We start from the raw sequence: 16,021 nt of genomic DNA on the forward strand, positions 1-16,021 counted from the left end.
ATCCAAAGTGTGGCCTGGGGCCATTTGTGACCCGCGGCACATTCTAAAAATAGAATTTAAAAAGAAAACTTAAAAAAACAACAAATGGTAAATCACTAGTAATTTTAAAATAATAAAGTCAAAATAAAAATATTAAAAGAAAAAAGTCGCAATTTTATGAGAATAATCATGTAAGATAAGGAAAAATTGTAGTTGAAATATTAAAGAAAAAATCTGTTATTTTTTAAAGTCATAATAATATGAGAAAAACAAAACAAAATATGTTGTCATTTTTGGAAAATTAGGTTGTGGAAAAAGCTATGATATGGGAATAAAGTCATAATATTACCAAAAGACAATTTACAAAGATCATTTAAGAAGAAAGTATATTATTATAAGTATAATATTTGGGAATGTTTTTTTTAAACCCTGCAAAAATTGTGAAAAAAAGGAGCAAAGACCGAAGTTGATACTAATAATAGGCGTGTTCACCTGTACCGTGCTAACCACACCAACTTTGTTTAATAGAGATCTTTAACCACAACTGCAGTTATAAACAAAAGGAAAAAACATATACGATAAAAGAAACAATTAGAGCAAAGAAAAACAATGAGCCAAAATAAAACTTTAAAATGAAAATGAGTTCAAGTCCCAAGCTGGGTTAAAAGCCAAAGAATAAAAGAACGTTTTAAGTTGGGCCTTAAAAATGGATAGTGATGAGACCTGTCTCAGGTGGAGGGGGAGATTATTCTACATTTTAGGAGCAGCAAACGAAAAGGCTCTGTCCCCTCTGAGCTTGCGCTTCAACTATGGGACCTCAAGGAGAAGCTGATCAGCTGACCTGAGGGACCGGGAAGCAGCTCAGAGAGGCAAGGCAGGGTTTGCTAGCATACACACGGCGAAAGAGTGGAGCCTCGTCAGAGCAATGCAAGGTAACGTAGTAGAAGTTAGTAGGGAAAAAGATTACTGCAAAGCCAAATGCCACAGCCCCTGTGTGGGGAATATTAATAAGCAAGGTGAGCCCAGCAACATGAATGGGCCAGTATACCCAATTTGTTTGAAAGTGGTAGGAACATAAAAGGTAACACAACGAACCTGCCCAAGCCAAACATATCCACCCAACTAGGGCTGGGCGATATATTGATATTATTAATATATCAACAGTATTAATATATGGATATTTCTTTTCAGCATGATATCAAAAACAACCATATCGTTCATATCGATATAGACTGGATTTGGGCAGTTCTCTTAGTATCTTGAGGCGGAGGTCTCGCTCACTCATCACTCTGCACTGTGTGTGAGCTCCTGCCCTGCCCCCCTCCGTGCATGCAGGAGGAGGGAGGAGAGCAGAAGCCCGGCGGCTCAGTCTTCAACAAAAATGGAGGAAGCGACAGCGTTTGCGGTGCAAGAACGAGTCAAAAAGGAAAAGCAGTAGCTCAGTAATTTGGAGGTACCTCGGATTCAGAGCATTAAAAAAAGGTTTTTTCACCACCTTAAAACTTAGCACAACGCTCACCGCTTGCTTCTTTATCCTGTTGCATTGCTCATGAAAGGAAAATTGCAAAGTGGTGTGCTATTACTAAAGCGGCGTCCTATCACATTGCTAAATATATGGTCCCCGTTACAACAGTGGGAAAAAAGCTTTAAAAACCTGCTGAAGCTCGCAATGTCCAGGGAGCTTCCCGGTCACAATTATTTAGCACGACAAGCTCTACCACAAATGTACACGGAAGTCAGATGGTTGCTAAGCCTGATGCAGTTGACAGGTTGGTGTTCCTGGCACAAAATAAGGACATGCTTGTCGTCTTCTAAAAATGTTTACCTAAAAAATACTACTGTTCAATTTAAGGTACTGTATTTTTGAGTTGCTGATATTTAAAAATTTCCTGTTAAACCGGACACTCCTTCATATTTCGTTCTTTTGTGCTTTTGTTATTAGCTGAGGATTTGAGCGTACTGTAGCGAAAGGTTTGTTATAAAAAAGATTATATTTTACTTTTTCTGTATTTATTTCAAAAAGAGAAGGGCCTACTTTATTTTAGAGGCTATTTTTACATAAGATTTTTTAATGTGCATCTTGCATAAAGCTTTAAAATTTCAAAACCTAAAAATATCGGAATATGACTTTTGGTCCATATCGCCTAGCCTACACCCAACTCATCAACTACACATTGAAATGCAGAGCTTTCGTACCGACAGTCAATACTCACTTTGGTAAAGTAAATACAAATGGAACAGCGCAAAATGGTGTGCATTCACAGTCCTCACAAAAGAAATCCTACTTTTCAATACAGTTCAAAAGCCAGCATTTCAAGAAATGCTGCAAATGTTTGACAGACTACAAATTGCCTGTGAGAAAATACGTGCCGCAAACACCAATTCCGCAACTTTACACAGTAAAAGATATACTGCTCAAAAAATTAGAGGAACACTTCGAAAACACATCAGATCTAAACTGGGGGAAAAATGATCTTGAATATCTTTCCTGATAATAAGTGGGTGATGTAGTAGTAACAAAATGATGCCACATAATTTGATAGAAATGAAAATGATCACCCTATAGAGGGGGGAAATCAAAGACACCCCAAAAATGAAAGTGAAAAAATGATGCAACACACTGGTCCATTTGGCTAAAATGTCATTGTAGCAACTCAAAATGATTCTCAGTAGTTTGTGTGGCCCCCACGTGCTTGTACGCATGCCTGACAACGTCGGGGCATGCTCCTAATGAGACTACGGATGGTGTCCTGGGGGATCTCCTCCCAGATCTGGACCAGGGCACCAATGAGCTCCTTGACAGTCTGAGGAGCAACCTGGAGGCGCCGGATGGACCTAAACATAATGTCCCAGAGGTGTTCTATTGGGTTTAGGTCAGGTGAACGTGGGGGCCAGTCAATGGTATCAATTCCTTCATCCTCCAGGAACTACCTGCATACACTAGCCACATGAGGTCGGGCATTGTCATGGACCAGGAGGAACCCAGGTCCCACTAGACAAGCGTAGGTTCTGACAATGGGTCCAAGGATTTCATCCCGATACCTAATAGCAGTCAGGGTGCCAATATCTAACCTGTAGAGGTCTGTACGTCTTTCCAGGGATATGCCTCCCCAGACCATCACTGACCCACCACCAAACCGGTCATGCTGAATGATGTTGCAGGCAGCATAACGTTCTCCACGGCATCTCCAGACCCTTTCACGTCTGTCGCATGTGCTCAGGTTGAACTTGCCCTCATCAGTGAAGAGCACAGGGTACCAGTGGTGTAGTGTAGTGGTGTAATTCTGGTGGTCTATGGCAAATGCCAATCGAGCTCTACGGTGCTGGGCAGTGAGCACAGGGCACACTACAGGACGTCGGGCCCTCAGGCCACCCTCATGGAGCCTGTTTCTGATTGTTTGGTCAGAAACATTCACACCAGTGGCCTGCTGGAGGTCATTTTGTAGGGCTCTGGCAGTGCTCATCCTGTTCCTCCTTGCACAAAGGAGCAGATACCGATCCTGCTGAGGGTTGAAGGACCTTCTATGGCCCTGTCCAGCTCTCTTGGAGTAACTACCTGTCTCCTGGAATCTCCTCCATGCGTCCAGGTACCGCAGTGATGCCCTGGTCCAGATCTGGGAGCACACCATCCGTAGTCTCATTAGGAGCATGCCCCGATGTTGTCAGGCATGTGTACAAGCACGTGGGGGCCACACAAACTACTGAGAATCATTTTGAGTTGCTACAATGACATTTTAGCAAAATGGACCAGTGTGCTGCATCATTTTTTCACTTTCATTTTTGGGGTGTCTTTGATTTCCCCCCTCTAGGGTGATCATTTTCATTTCTATCAAATGATGTGGCATCATTTTGTTACTAATACATCACCCACTTATTATCAGGAAAGATATTCAAGATCATTTTTCCCCCAGTTTAGATCTGATGTGTTTTCCAAGTGTTCCTCAAATTTTTTTTGAGCAGTGTATATTAAAGAAAATGTTACATTATTATGATATATTATTATAACAGTGGTTAATTGGGTCAAAAAAAATCAATTTTGTTGTCAATTTGTTGGACAATAAGCATTTCAAAAACGCATCTGCATTGTTTTATGACTCGATCAGTGAAAAAGTTTGTTTTTCATGTACTTTTCTTAAAATGAATGTTAAAATCTCGTCTCGTCCTATTCTCGGGGACCCAGTTTTGTGCATCGCCTCATCTCGAGAGTTGGGTGTCTCGTGACACCCCTAATATCCAAAATATCAAAGCGGCAAAGTCGCATCCTTTCATTCTTCCGTTATCTGGCCCTCGGTGGAAAACGTTTGGAGACCCCTGCTCTAATTCCATGTGATCATGGCTTATCTTTCATTGTCATTCATTAATGATGAGTACCCACACATTTTATACTTTAAAATGCATTTAATAACTTAAGTCGCACCGTCCTGTCAACAGGCTGTCCTGACCTCTTTAAAGACGTCATGGACTTTTTCGTTGACGGACAAAACAGAAGCGACAGCCTTTGCAAAGCTTTTTTTTGTACTCATTAAAGCAGGTCACATAACCGGAGGCAGCGCTATCACAGAATGTCATCTTTGTTTGCTGCCGCCATGTCAAGGCATAATTAATCAAAGCAAATGACATTTCATTGTCTTCTTCTCATGCAATCGGCGGATATTACTCCTCAAAGTTTGCACAAAGGGAAATATGGACGCGGGAAAAGGGAGAAGCCCTCGCTCATGTTTATTAAAAAACAGGAGGTGTTTGGTGTGACAATGCCAGGAGGACATTCTTCAAAATGTGCCCTCGCACTGCTAATTGTTTCTAGCCTTCTTTGTTTGCGTAAAGTCTGCTGGAATATCAAATCAAGCGGAAATTCTCAAGTGGAAGCCGGGTGGGTCAAGCTTAACGTCAGCAGCGGTGGGGTGGGAGGGACTGGCTTGGTAAACGAATAGAACACAAACACGCAGATAGGACAGGCGCATCTATCGGATGCCCGTGGTGTTGTTCAGGTGTGGTATCGTCTTGGAATATTTATTTTGGTAATGGTGTGGTTGATTTTCGAGCACGCTTCGCAAAGTTACATTGAAGTACATCACATGACTCCGCTACTCAGCATGTCTGAAAAGGAGTAGGAAGAAGCAGAGTTTTTTTTAATCCTACCCAACACCTCCCCCCTCTCAGCAATTACTGATCATTTGTCCACTTCCTGTGTTTGACACGTTCAATAACAGATGCATTCATAAGCAGGTAATAAACAAATAAACACAGCGCATTATTAGTGCACGCTGGATGTAATTTATGTCATGTAAAAAAAACTAAGTAAACTACTAAAAAAAATTAATAAAATATTATTTTCACTGCAAATGGAGGATAAATTACCAGGAAATTGTCTTGATGACATAAATATTGTAAAATGCACTAATTAATGCAAGGTATACCCTAAGCAATAACTTAAGTAATGATAGAATAAATATCTAAAATAAAAATATATAACAATATAAAAATATAAACATATTTCTAATGTAAATACAGTATATACAGTTTTTATTTTAAATATTTATTTTATATACAATTATTTTTACATCCATATTTTAGAAACATATGTAAAATATAGTATATATACACAATTCAAGATATAATTTTATTTATTTCAAATAAATAACTAATAAACAGATTTTAAAAAATCTAAGGTATAGAAATATAGAAAATTAAAAAAGATATCTCATATACTGTGTGTGTGTGTATATACAGTATATATATATATATATTGCAATATTATAAATATCTTTTCTACATTAGTTGTGTGTTTCTATATATAATTGTATAAATGTATTGTTTAATATCAAATTATGTTTATAAAATATGTTATATAAATATGTAAAATATATATAATTGGGGATACATCTTACTGACTTAAAAATAAATAAAAACTAATAAAGTAAACTAATGAAAATAAAATAAAATATTATTGTCACTGCAAATAGGGGCTAAATTACTGGGAAATTGTGTTGACGTCCTCAAATGTCTCATTGTGAAGATTAAGAAAGAAGATGGAATTTTCTTCAGGTCATTCAAATCAAAATCACAACACTCGGTGGTTGAGTAAATAAAAGAACAAAAAAACTCATCACTTTAGAGTACAGGCCACACTAATGATCATAAAGATATGCGGTGTTTCCTTACAACATGTGTACAATCATTGATAACGACCATAATTATATTCCTTTGGTTTTATATTGGTCCTTCCATTGTGCGCAACTTTACATAATCCACCAACCAGAAGAAGGCGGGGCTGACACAGGTGCGAAACATGAGCGGGACGGGGGTGGGGCTGATGGAAGTGCGATGGACCAGATGACAGGTGATGGCTTGATGAGACACAGGTGTCAGGAAGAGCCTGAGCAGTCATCAATGCCATGTGTGAGACGCAGGTGGAAGACCGCGGTGCTAATAACACCAGCTTTCCGATACAGGCGGGAGACATGAGACAAAGGTGGTTTCAGCTTTAAGTTCAGTCTGTATGGCACAGATAAATAAAGGTGACTCAAAACATATCTGTCCCCCAGTGGGGGCATGAAAATAATTAAGGAACACTGGCCTCGGGAAGGTCAACGAGGGCAACTCAAACTGCTGTTGGCTAAAGAGTCACGATCACAGTTAAGAGGCTGAGGCTTGGGCTGACGAGACACGGAAGCGAGTCAACACAGAAAGTGGAGTAGTGGAGACACAGGTGTAAGATGAGAAGGAGAAGACGAGGCTTGTGGGATGGGGGCGTGAGCTTGAAGAGGGCGTGGCCAACAAGATACAAGTGAAGCTGATCATCACGGTACAGGATTCAAAAAGCAAATGTGCGTTTTACCTTAAGGTGTAGAGTATCTTGCCATCGTTCCAGATCCTGAGGAGCTGGTTGGGCATGGTGATCCAGTGTGAGTCTGCATTCTTGGAGTTCCTGAAGATGGTATCGGGCAGCCAGATGAGGCCCACCATGTTGCTGTTGAGCGTCAGTATCTTCATGGTGCTGTTGTAGCGCAGGCGGCTGTCGGTCCACGTCTGAGCGAAGATGATGTCTATTTGGTACTCCTGGAAGAACACAAGTCTTTAGCACTGGGGTGTCAAACTCAACTTAGATGGCGGCCACTGGAGGGAGAGTCTGGGTGAGGCAGGCAAGTATTCCACAAAAAAAGGTTTTCAAGTACAGTAATCCCTCACCACTTTGCGCTGTACTCTATACCAGTTTTTAAAAAATATGCAGTTTTGTGGTTGAATACGGCCTAATATTAGTCACAAATATTGTATATTGAAGCAGATCTTACATATTTTTGCCCTAAATGATTTTAAAGCGGCCGCACGGTGGCCTAGTGGTTAGCATGTTGGCGACACAGTCAGGAGATCTGGAAGATCTTGGGTTCAAATCGCCGTTGGGCATCTCTGTGTGGAGTTTGCATGTTCTCCCTGTGCGTGCGTGGGTTTTCTCCGGGTACTCCGGTTTCCTCCCACATTCCAAAAACATGCATGTTAGGTTAATTGGAGACTCTAAATTGTCCATAGGTATGAATGTGAGTGTGAATGGTTGTTTGTCTATATGTGCCCTGTGATTGGCTGGCGACCCAGCCTCTCACCCAAAGTCAGCTGGGATAGGCTCCAGCATACCACTGTGACCCTTGTGAGGATAAGCGGCATAGAAAATCGATGGATGGATCATTTTCAAGCAGAAAAATGGCTATATGAAGTAAAATAAAAATATAAGGCATTCAGAAGAAGCATTCAAAGACGTTGTGATTAGGGATGCTCCGGTCAGGGTTTTATGGTGCCGATTCCGATAGTGAGTGAAATCAGCCGATACTGATCACACAGATTGAGTGTACATTTTTAATTTTACTATTGGCTATTTGATATGAAAAAGGGAACCATCCATCACTTAGACAAAAAAAAATTGACCTGTTTTTTCAAGAGAACATATCACTGGTGAAAGGATGAGACGCCTCCTTTAAGGAGACTTTGGATTTGAGATAGAGTACATTGATGGAGCTCGAGCAGGTAGCACATAGGTGGGTTCCAAGTGAGAGAGCAGCCTGCGAACCCAGTGTCTTCCACTACTGACGAACGATGGTCATCTCATCCGATGAATTCAATTATTTTGGGGGTTATTTGCTTTAGACTTCTGACTGTCACGCACATACGGATGGGTCCAGCATTTGGCTACATTAGCTGCCGTTTGACTGATGAGCACATCGTGAGCGTTAAACTCACCATACTCCATCAAGTGTTTATTCTTCAAATGCCGTATTAAGTTAAAGCTTTTTAACGTGCTACCCTGGCGAGATATTTTTTATGGCATGTTTTGCAGGGTGCAAAACTGATATCAGTCTCACAAACGACAGGTAAGTCCCACATGGCATACAGTACACGATTGTTTTGGGTTTGGCACGCCTATACTATGTGAAGGAAAGGAAAGTGGGCGAGAGACGCTCGCTACAGGCTTCGTGCTGCAATAGTGGTCAGCGTTGAAAGGCATTTATTGGCAAATGCTGTTTCACGGAAGTCGGACGATTTTTATCGGTGGCCAATCGATCGGAGCATCCCTACTTTTGATGATATGTAGTATTCTACACTGGTCACTAGGTGTCAGTAATGTTTAGAGCTGCAAAACGTGATTAATTAATGGTTAATCGATTACCCAACTACTCGACAACTATTTTGGTAATCAATTAATCATTTTTTTATTTAATATGTAAATATCGTTAGATTTCAGCCTCTCAAATGTGAATATTTTTTAATTTCCTGAGTCATCCATTAAAGCAGACTTATTATCTGCGTGTTTTAGATATTCACACATACATGCTTTGACTTTGGAAAAAAATGATGGGCATTTTTGCCTCTTTTCTGAAATGTTGTGGACCCAACCACTAACTGTAGGTGTTTGCTTCATATTCATTTGGTCCATCAATGGCCTAACCGACTACTCCATTAATTGCAACAACAAGCTTCTGATTAATTGACTAAGAAAATGATCATGATTGTATTTTTGTGCATATTTATTGTTTTACTGAAGCTATTTCACAAACATTTAGATTTTGTATTATTTAACATTATTTTCACAGAATGTTCAAGTGGCAAACTGGTGTTTGTGCACTTGTTTGCTCTGTCAGTTCTGTTTCTCAATAAATAAATAAATGTTTTTTAATCCGATTCATCGATTAATCGAACAATAATCGACCAATTAATCGGTTATTAGAACAATCGTTAGTTGCAACCCTTGTAATGTTACTGTAATGTTGGGTGAGACACACGCAGCAGTATCGATCGGCGGAACAACAGGATTTTTTTATTGCATGTTTGAATGATCTCATAACAGCCACAATAATACCTAATACGGGCTACTGTTGCGGCTGTAACCCACACACCAAGCTAAACCTCAACTCTGAACCCCTGACATCACTTCCTGTTCAACACCGGAACACATTTACAGCAATATATTATTATGTCAACATATTTATGTCTTAAATGTTTTACTTTCTACTATATTGGGTAATAGGAATGTAAAGGTGAGTATAGGGGTGTTATTACCTGTCTAAAGGGCATTAATAATGTTAAAAACCTGTATTTTCAAGGTCGTAAGCAGTTTTTTAATGCTCTAAATACAAAAATATTCCCATTATAAATAAGGAATCCTACTATGCAGAAATTCACTTATCACGGTCGAGTCTGGAACCAATTAACCGCTATAAACGAGATATTAGTGTACAGTGTATTGTATGTAACATTGCTGGGAGTGTTTCTGGCTACCCAGCATGCTTTGCACCACTTGTTTTGTAAATAGTTGCTAAAGTTACACGTTTAGTTGCTGTTAATTATTCGTCACAGTAGTGGTTTTCCTTTGTTGTCATTTTTGTGTTGGTACCTTGATTGTATTGCTTGTTTAAAAAGCCCCTGAACATCTCTTGTGGTACACTAAACTTTTATACTATACTTTTTTTCTTATACTTTTAAACTATTATATGGTCCTGTGGACTGCAATTGGCCCACGTGCCGCAAAATTGAGATCCCTGCATTAGTGTATATAAGCCCCTATTATTATTTTTTGGCTTTTGCGTGAAGCAGAGAGCAAAAAATCTGCCAAGGCAATGGTTCCTTATGTGCCATCAGCATCCTCTGAGCTAAAGACATGCTGCCGGAGGAGGCTTCCCAAATCTTTTCATATTACAGGGAATATGACCTTTGCCCAGAGCGGCATGAATGGCTTTGCAATGACAAAGAAGTCTATAATCAACAGACGCACGCCGCGCTCATGACCTTTTAATTGTGCGTGCCGCCGTGGGGAGCCAACAGAAAAACGGGACATTATTCTGCATTTAACGGTGGCAAAGTGAATAAATGGAGCCACTGTGAGCTGAAGCAGAAGTGGCTTTCAGAGCAAGACTCTGCTGCCTTCTAATCACTGTGGTCACTTCCCAACAGGCAGACAATGGGGACCATGCTGGGTGATGACTGATGCCCATCAGCCTTTGGCCACAAACTTTCTTTCACCTTTCTATGGAGCTACACAGGCTATTTCCTCTCTTTAGCCTTTCTTCCTGGTTCTTTGGACCTCCTTGTTATTGGAGAAAAAGTCAATGATCACACAATTTAAAAGGTTTCCAGATTTCATATAAAAAAAGAGCAATATACACTGTTCAAAAAAATTTGAGGAACACTTCGAAAACACATCAGATCTAAACTGGGGGGAAAATGATCTTGAATATCTTTCCTGATAATAATTGGGTGATGTATTAGTAACAAAATGATTCCACATAATTTGATAGAAATGAAAATGATCACCCTATAGAGGGGGAAATAAAAGACACCCCAAATATGAAAGTGAAAAAATGATGCAGCACACTGGTCCATTTTGCTAAAATGTCATTGTAGCAACTCAAAATGATTCTCAGTAGTTTGTGTGGCCCCCACGTGCTTGTACGCATGCCTGACAACGTCGGGGCATGTTCCTAATGAGACTACGGATGGTGTCCTGGGGGATCTCCTCCTTTTTTTGAGCAGTATATTTGGTCACAGCACTGGATTCTATCAAAGTAGACTGTGTCTATGCCCCTCTAGAAAGTGAAAGTTAAGTTTGTGTGAGTGAGAGCAATGCATCTAGTGTCTGTCTATCTACTTTTTATCTCCTGTAGTGGAATTAACACCGCTGCCACAAGTGGTGTGATTCCCTGTCTACCCATTGATATTGAGACCTCATCCTGGCCATTAAACCGTCCATCTATACAGCATTTTTTTTTCATATCAGTTTTCATTAACAGGAAAAAACCTGCTACTAATATCACATTTTTACACCAGTATCGGGCCGATAATATCGGTGGGCCAATATTATCAGACATCCCTAATATATATTAGGGATGCTGGGGGCAGCAAGCTAGCTTGTTGTTGTCCCACAGGCGAGCTTCAAGTGGCTATCATGTTCATGGGGTACGTGCTAACTTACTATTTTAAAGTGTCACTTTACAATCTTGCTCTCTTGTTATCATTATAATACAATATAATACAAAATGGGGCTGTCAAATGTTATGTTAAAAATTATATTTTTAATCAAATTAATCTCTATTTTCAAATGAATTAATCATGATTAATCACCATGTCTGAAACATGCCCATTTTTACTGTATTTTATTGAAAGAAAGATAAATCACAGGGCAGGATTATAAATACAGTATTTGTATGTATTAACAGTGGAAAATTAACTGAAAATTTAAATCAAGTTAAGAGATGGCACACATGCCTGAAAATCTATTTACCTAAAAATGGTTTCTTTAATAGCAGAATATTTGTATAAAACTTTAACTATGTTATTATGAGCAATGAGGAGTTGCGTTCAAAGACATCACGTCATCTAAGTTGAATTCACGTTTTGAGTGAATTTTCTGGGATTTCCGAGCACACTTAAATGCAGCAAAATGTACTTCCGCATTAAGTGTTACAAAGTGAGTGATAAGAGTATCCACTTATAGTTTTTCTTTGCATTTCTGTTTATTTAGACCGCACATACACGCATAATAAAGACGTTGTTGTGATATTCGCAGTGTCCGTGAATGCATCTCGCTGTCTGTCTAGTGACAATGAGGAAGTGTCTTTGCAATTACAAATGCATAGAGACGTGTTTGTTTGGAGTTGGAAATACATACAGTGTATATTAGAGCCCGACCGATATATCGGCGGGCCGATTATGACCTATCACCGATTAATGAATATCAGTGAAAATGTAGCTGATATGTAGCCGACATATCACGGGTTTTTTTGCTGCGCAGAGACTCAGTCACTCCCTCCCTGTCTGTCTGCTTGCTCCCTGTACCTGTCCCCTCACACACAGACACAGCAGCGCTCTGCCGTGCTCTCTCGAACCAGTCCATAGTAGGAAGACTGCAACAGCAAAAGAAACATTTTTTTACACTGTGGTAAGTGCTGACTTTGTAAAACAATATAACACTACATTTGGTTGGCAGTCAACTTTTTTTCCACATTTTAATGTTTGCTTCAGCATTTGTTTTTCAGCTGTTTGCAAATACTCAGCGGCTGCAGATGGAACTTTTCAGTAGCTAACACCTCAGATTAGTCTAAGTATGATCACTTTCAGCCCAATGCAGCCACTAGTTTTTATTTTTAAAAGCTCAACTATAGTATGAAATTCTAGGCTAATGACCAAAATGCACTAAATGTATATATTTTCATTTGCCAGGCAGAGGGGAAGAGTAAGGTGTGGAGGCGTTACGTCAGACGCAACATGTGTAGTGTGCAAGTTAGCCAGGGCTCCAGCACTCCAGCATTTGTGGCAACACCAAAAAGTAAATCACAAAGAGGGACATGTTGACATGTTGAGATGTTGACAGTATTACTAATTAAACATCCTCATTTTCATTTTGTAGTCTTCTGCTTCTATGCGTTGAATCGTATTTTGTGTATTGTAAGAATTTATGTTCATGTACAGTATATATATATCAATGCTCACTTTTCATATATTGCCCGATATATGGGTTATCTGCTTTTTTTCAGCCCCCAATATCGGCATCGGCTCCAAAAATCCCATATCGGTTGGGCTCTAACATATATGGTGTTGGCACTGCTATCGATGTGTTCAGGGACCTTACTTATAAAGCTTGCATATGTACAAAATGGGTCCAAAACGTTGCGTACGTATGTTGTCAATTAAATAATTCTTGGGATGAAGTTTACAAGACACAGAGCTAATATGTGAAACAAGTATAAATGTGTGCATACACCACTTTTTTTAGGTCTGAATATTTTTGTCCGTACACACATTTCTTTTCTTTTCGGTTTCTGGCGTACACAACTTTTACAGGTGAGGTCAGAATAAAGTCATATGAGCGTCAGACTCTGTGTGACTACACTGTGCGGCCGTCTGTCGTCATAACAGAGAGCCGTGGCTTGCCATGATGCGTATGCATTAATTACGCTAAAAACATAGCGTAATTAAATAAGTTATTTTGACAGCCCTAGTAAGAATTAAGTGGCGATGTGCTGATTACTATGGAAGCCCGTTTCTGCTACTGAAAGAAAATAAATATCCCAGTGGTAAGTCATAATTATGAGAAAAAGACTCAGAATTATTAAGGTTGTCAGATAATATTGGCCCGATAAAAATGTGATATCGGCCAACATATTTATCGTTTTTTTCCCTAAATTGAAAGTAAATATAAAGCTGTAGCATTGCAACATTGCTGAATCATTAATACTGTGCCGCTCACAAGCCTGTGAAGATGAAGATGGTGGTGGGCGGCGTGGAGTATCATTCCACATACCATTCTTACTCACGGTGTCTTTAAAGACCAACGAATAATGCTGAATAATCAACAACGATGTCAGCCCTAAACGTGTAACTTAGCATCCACTTACAATAACAGTACAGCAAAGCACACTGGGAAACAGGAAGTGCTGTTGCCAAACCGTATATGCAGACGGCGCATCGAGCGCTGAGCCTTACGTCAACATCGCCACCATATTGGATGTGGCAAGGCTGCGCTGTAAGTGAATACAAATGTACTTACTTTCATAAAGCGCCTTTCTACAAAGAAATGTAAGTTAATGGCTCTCGTTTATACATTCACACACACACTAATATACTTGGGAAACAGTTAGGCATGAAAAACAATGCATATATACTGTATAAAATATATATATTATATACACACACACACACACACACACACACACACACATACTGCTAAAAAAAAAAAATAAAGGGAACACTAAAATAACACACCCTAGATCTGAATTAATGAAATATTCTTCTTAAATACTTTTGTCTTTACATAGTTTAATGTGCTGGCAACAAAATCACACAAAAATTATCAAAGGAAATCAAATTTATTAGGCCAACACAGTAACAGTCTGGAGATCGGGAAGACCTGGGTTCGATTCTCCCTTGGGCATTTCTGTGTGGAGTTTGCATGTTCTCCCCGTGCGTGTGTGGGTTTTCTCCGGGTACTCCGGTTTCCTCCCACATTCCAAAAACATGCATGTTAGGTTAATTGGAGACTCTAAATTGTCCATAGGTATGAATGTGAGTGTGAATGGTTGTTCATCTATATGTGCCCTGCCATTGGCTGGCGACCAGTCCAGGGTGTACCCTGCCTGTTGCTCGAAGTCAGCTGGGATAGGCTCCAGCATGCCCCTGAGACCCTAAAGAGGAGAAGCGGTGTAGAAAATGGATGGATGGATCAAATGTATGAACCCATGGAGGTCTGGGTTTGGAGTCACGCTCAACATTGAAGTAGAAAAACACACCACCTGTTGTCTATTCCATCTGCTCAACAGATTGTGAAATTGATTATCAATCTGTGTTGCTTCCTAAGTGGACAGTTTGAATAATGGCGCAGCACTTTTGACTGAGTGTCAATTGAGTGTTCCCTTTTTTTTTTTTTTTTTTGCAGTGTACAGTATATATATATGTGTGTGTGTGTGTGTGTGTGTGTGTGTGTGTATGTGTGTGTGTGTGTGTGTGTGTGTGCGTGGGTGTGCTTGTCTGTGTATAGTAGTTTTATGAGTAGTTTTAATGCAATAGAATAAGAATATAAAATAAGAACATGGAAGTTAGCAATTAAAATAATAAGTAGATAAGTATAGATAGATAAGTAGATAAGTAGATAAAAATGTGAAATTATGAGATAAAACGTACAAATGAGATAAAAAGTCAAAATTATGAGATACAAGATACTACCGAGTGCCATGTGACTAAGTTGGCACATGCAGAGTTTGAATCTCATAATTTTGACTTTTATCTCAAAATTATGACTTTTGCCTTATAATTTCAATGTATTATCTCATAATTATGACTTTTTATCTCATCATTTTTTACCTTTTATCTCAATGAATTTTTGTCTACATTTGCAACTTTTTCTCTCATAATGACTTTGTATGTCATAATTTCAACTTTTTAACTCATTACGACTTTCTTATCTCATAATAATGACTTTTTAACACATAATTTCGACTTTTTATTTCATAAATTATGACCTACCATTGGGCTATTTTTGTCCTTTCAGTGGCGGAACGAGGCTTCCATAGATGACACAAGATTCGCTTGCTGTAAAAACACTTGAAACTTCACGTGTGTTGCTTCAAAAGTTGAAATAAAAATGAGAGAAAGTGGATGAATTTGGTGTCGGGGCGTGAACATGACATGGACTTTATCGTGATCCAACAAAAGCTCCCTGACTTGGTGGTGAGCTTGGAGGCAGGTAAGCGCATAATAGCTTAGCATGCTAATGAGCGCTAATTAGTCCTTTTATTCTGGAGCCCCGAAACTAAAAGCACATTGTTCTCTGTGTCCCCACACCTTAAAATAATTGAAGCAGCGTAATAAGAAACAATGCCAGCATGCTTTCTAACAATGTGCTTTAAAAAAAAAATAAAGACTTTGGGGGGGATATTGTTCCACTACTGCCCTGAACAAGAGTACATGCTAACATTGTTCATTACCTGCTGGATTCTTTCAGGATTACAAATTAGCGGTACTCGGTGACGTACTTACTGTGTACCTTACCTCCTCACAAGCAGTG

General features: G+C 39.4%; 1 protein-coding gene across 3 annotated transcripts in view; it reads right to left on the reverse strand.

Annotated features, from left to right (window-relative positions):
* LOC129188667 (gamma-aminobutyric acid receptor subunit gamma-3) overlaps positions 1-16,021 on the reverse strand; it is an 89,760-nt gene that overhangs the window by 46,569 nt on the left and 27,170 nt on the right. For all 3 annotated transcript variants that reach the window (XM_054789526.1, XM_054789525.1, XM_054789527.1), the window contains exon 4: positions 6,818-7,038. In XM_054789526.1, the coding sequence (XP_054645501.1) occupies positions 6,818-7,038 (221 nt within the window). The remainder of the gene's footprint in view (positions 1-6,817; positions 7,039-16,021) is intronic.

Source organism: Dunckerocampus dactyliophorus, chromosome 10 (assembly GCF_027744805.1).
Source record: "Dunckerocampus dactyliophorus isolate RoL2022-P2 chromosome 10, RoL_Ddac_1.1, whole genome shotgun sequence".
NCBI lineage: Eukaryota > Metazoa > Chordata > Actinopteri > Syngnathiformes > Syngnathidae > Dunckerocampus > Dunckerocampus dactyliophorus.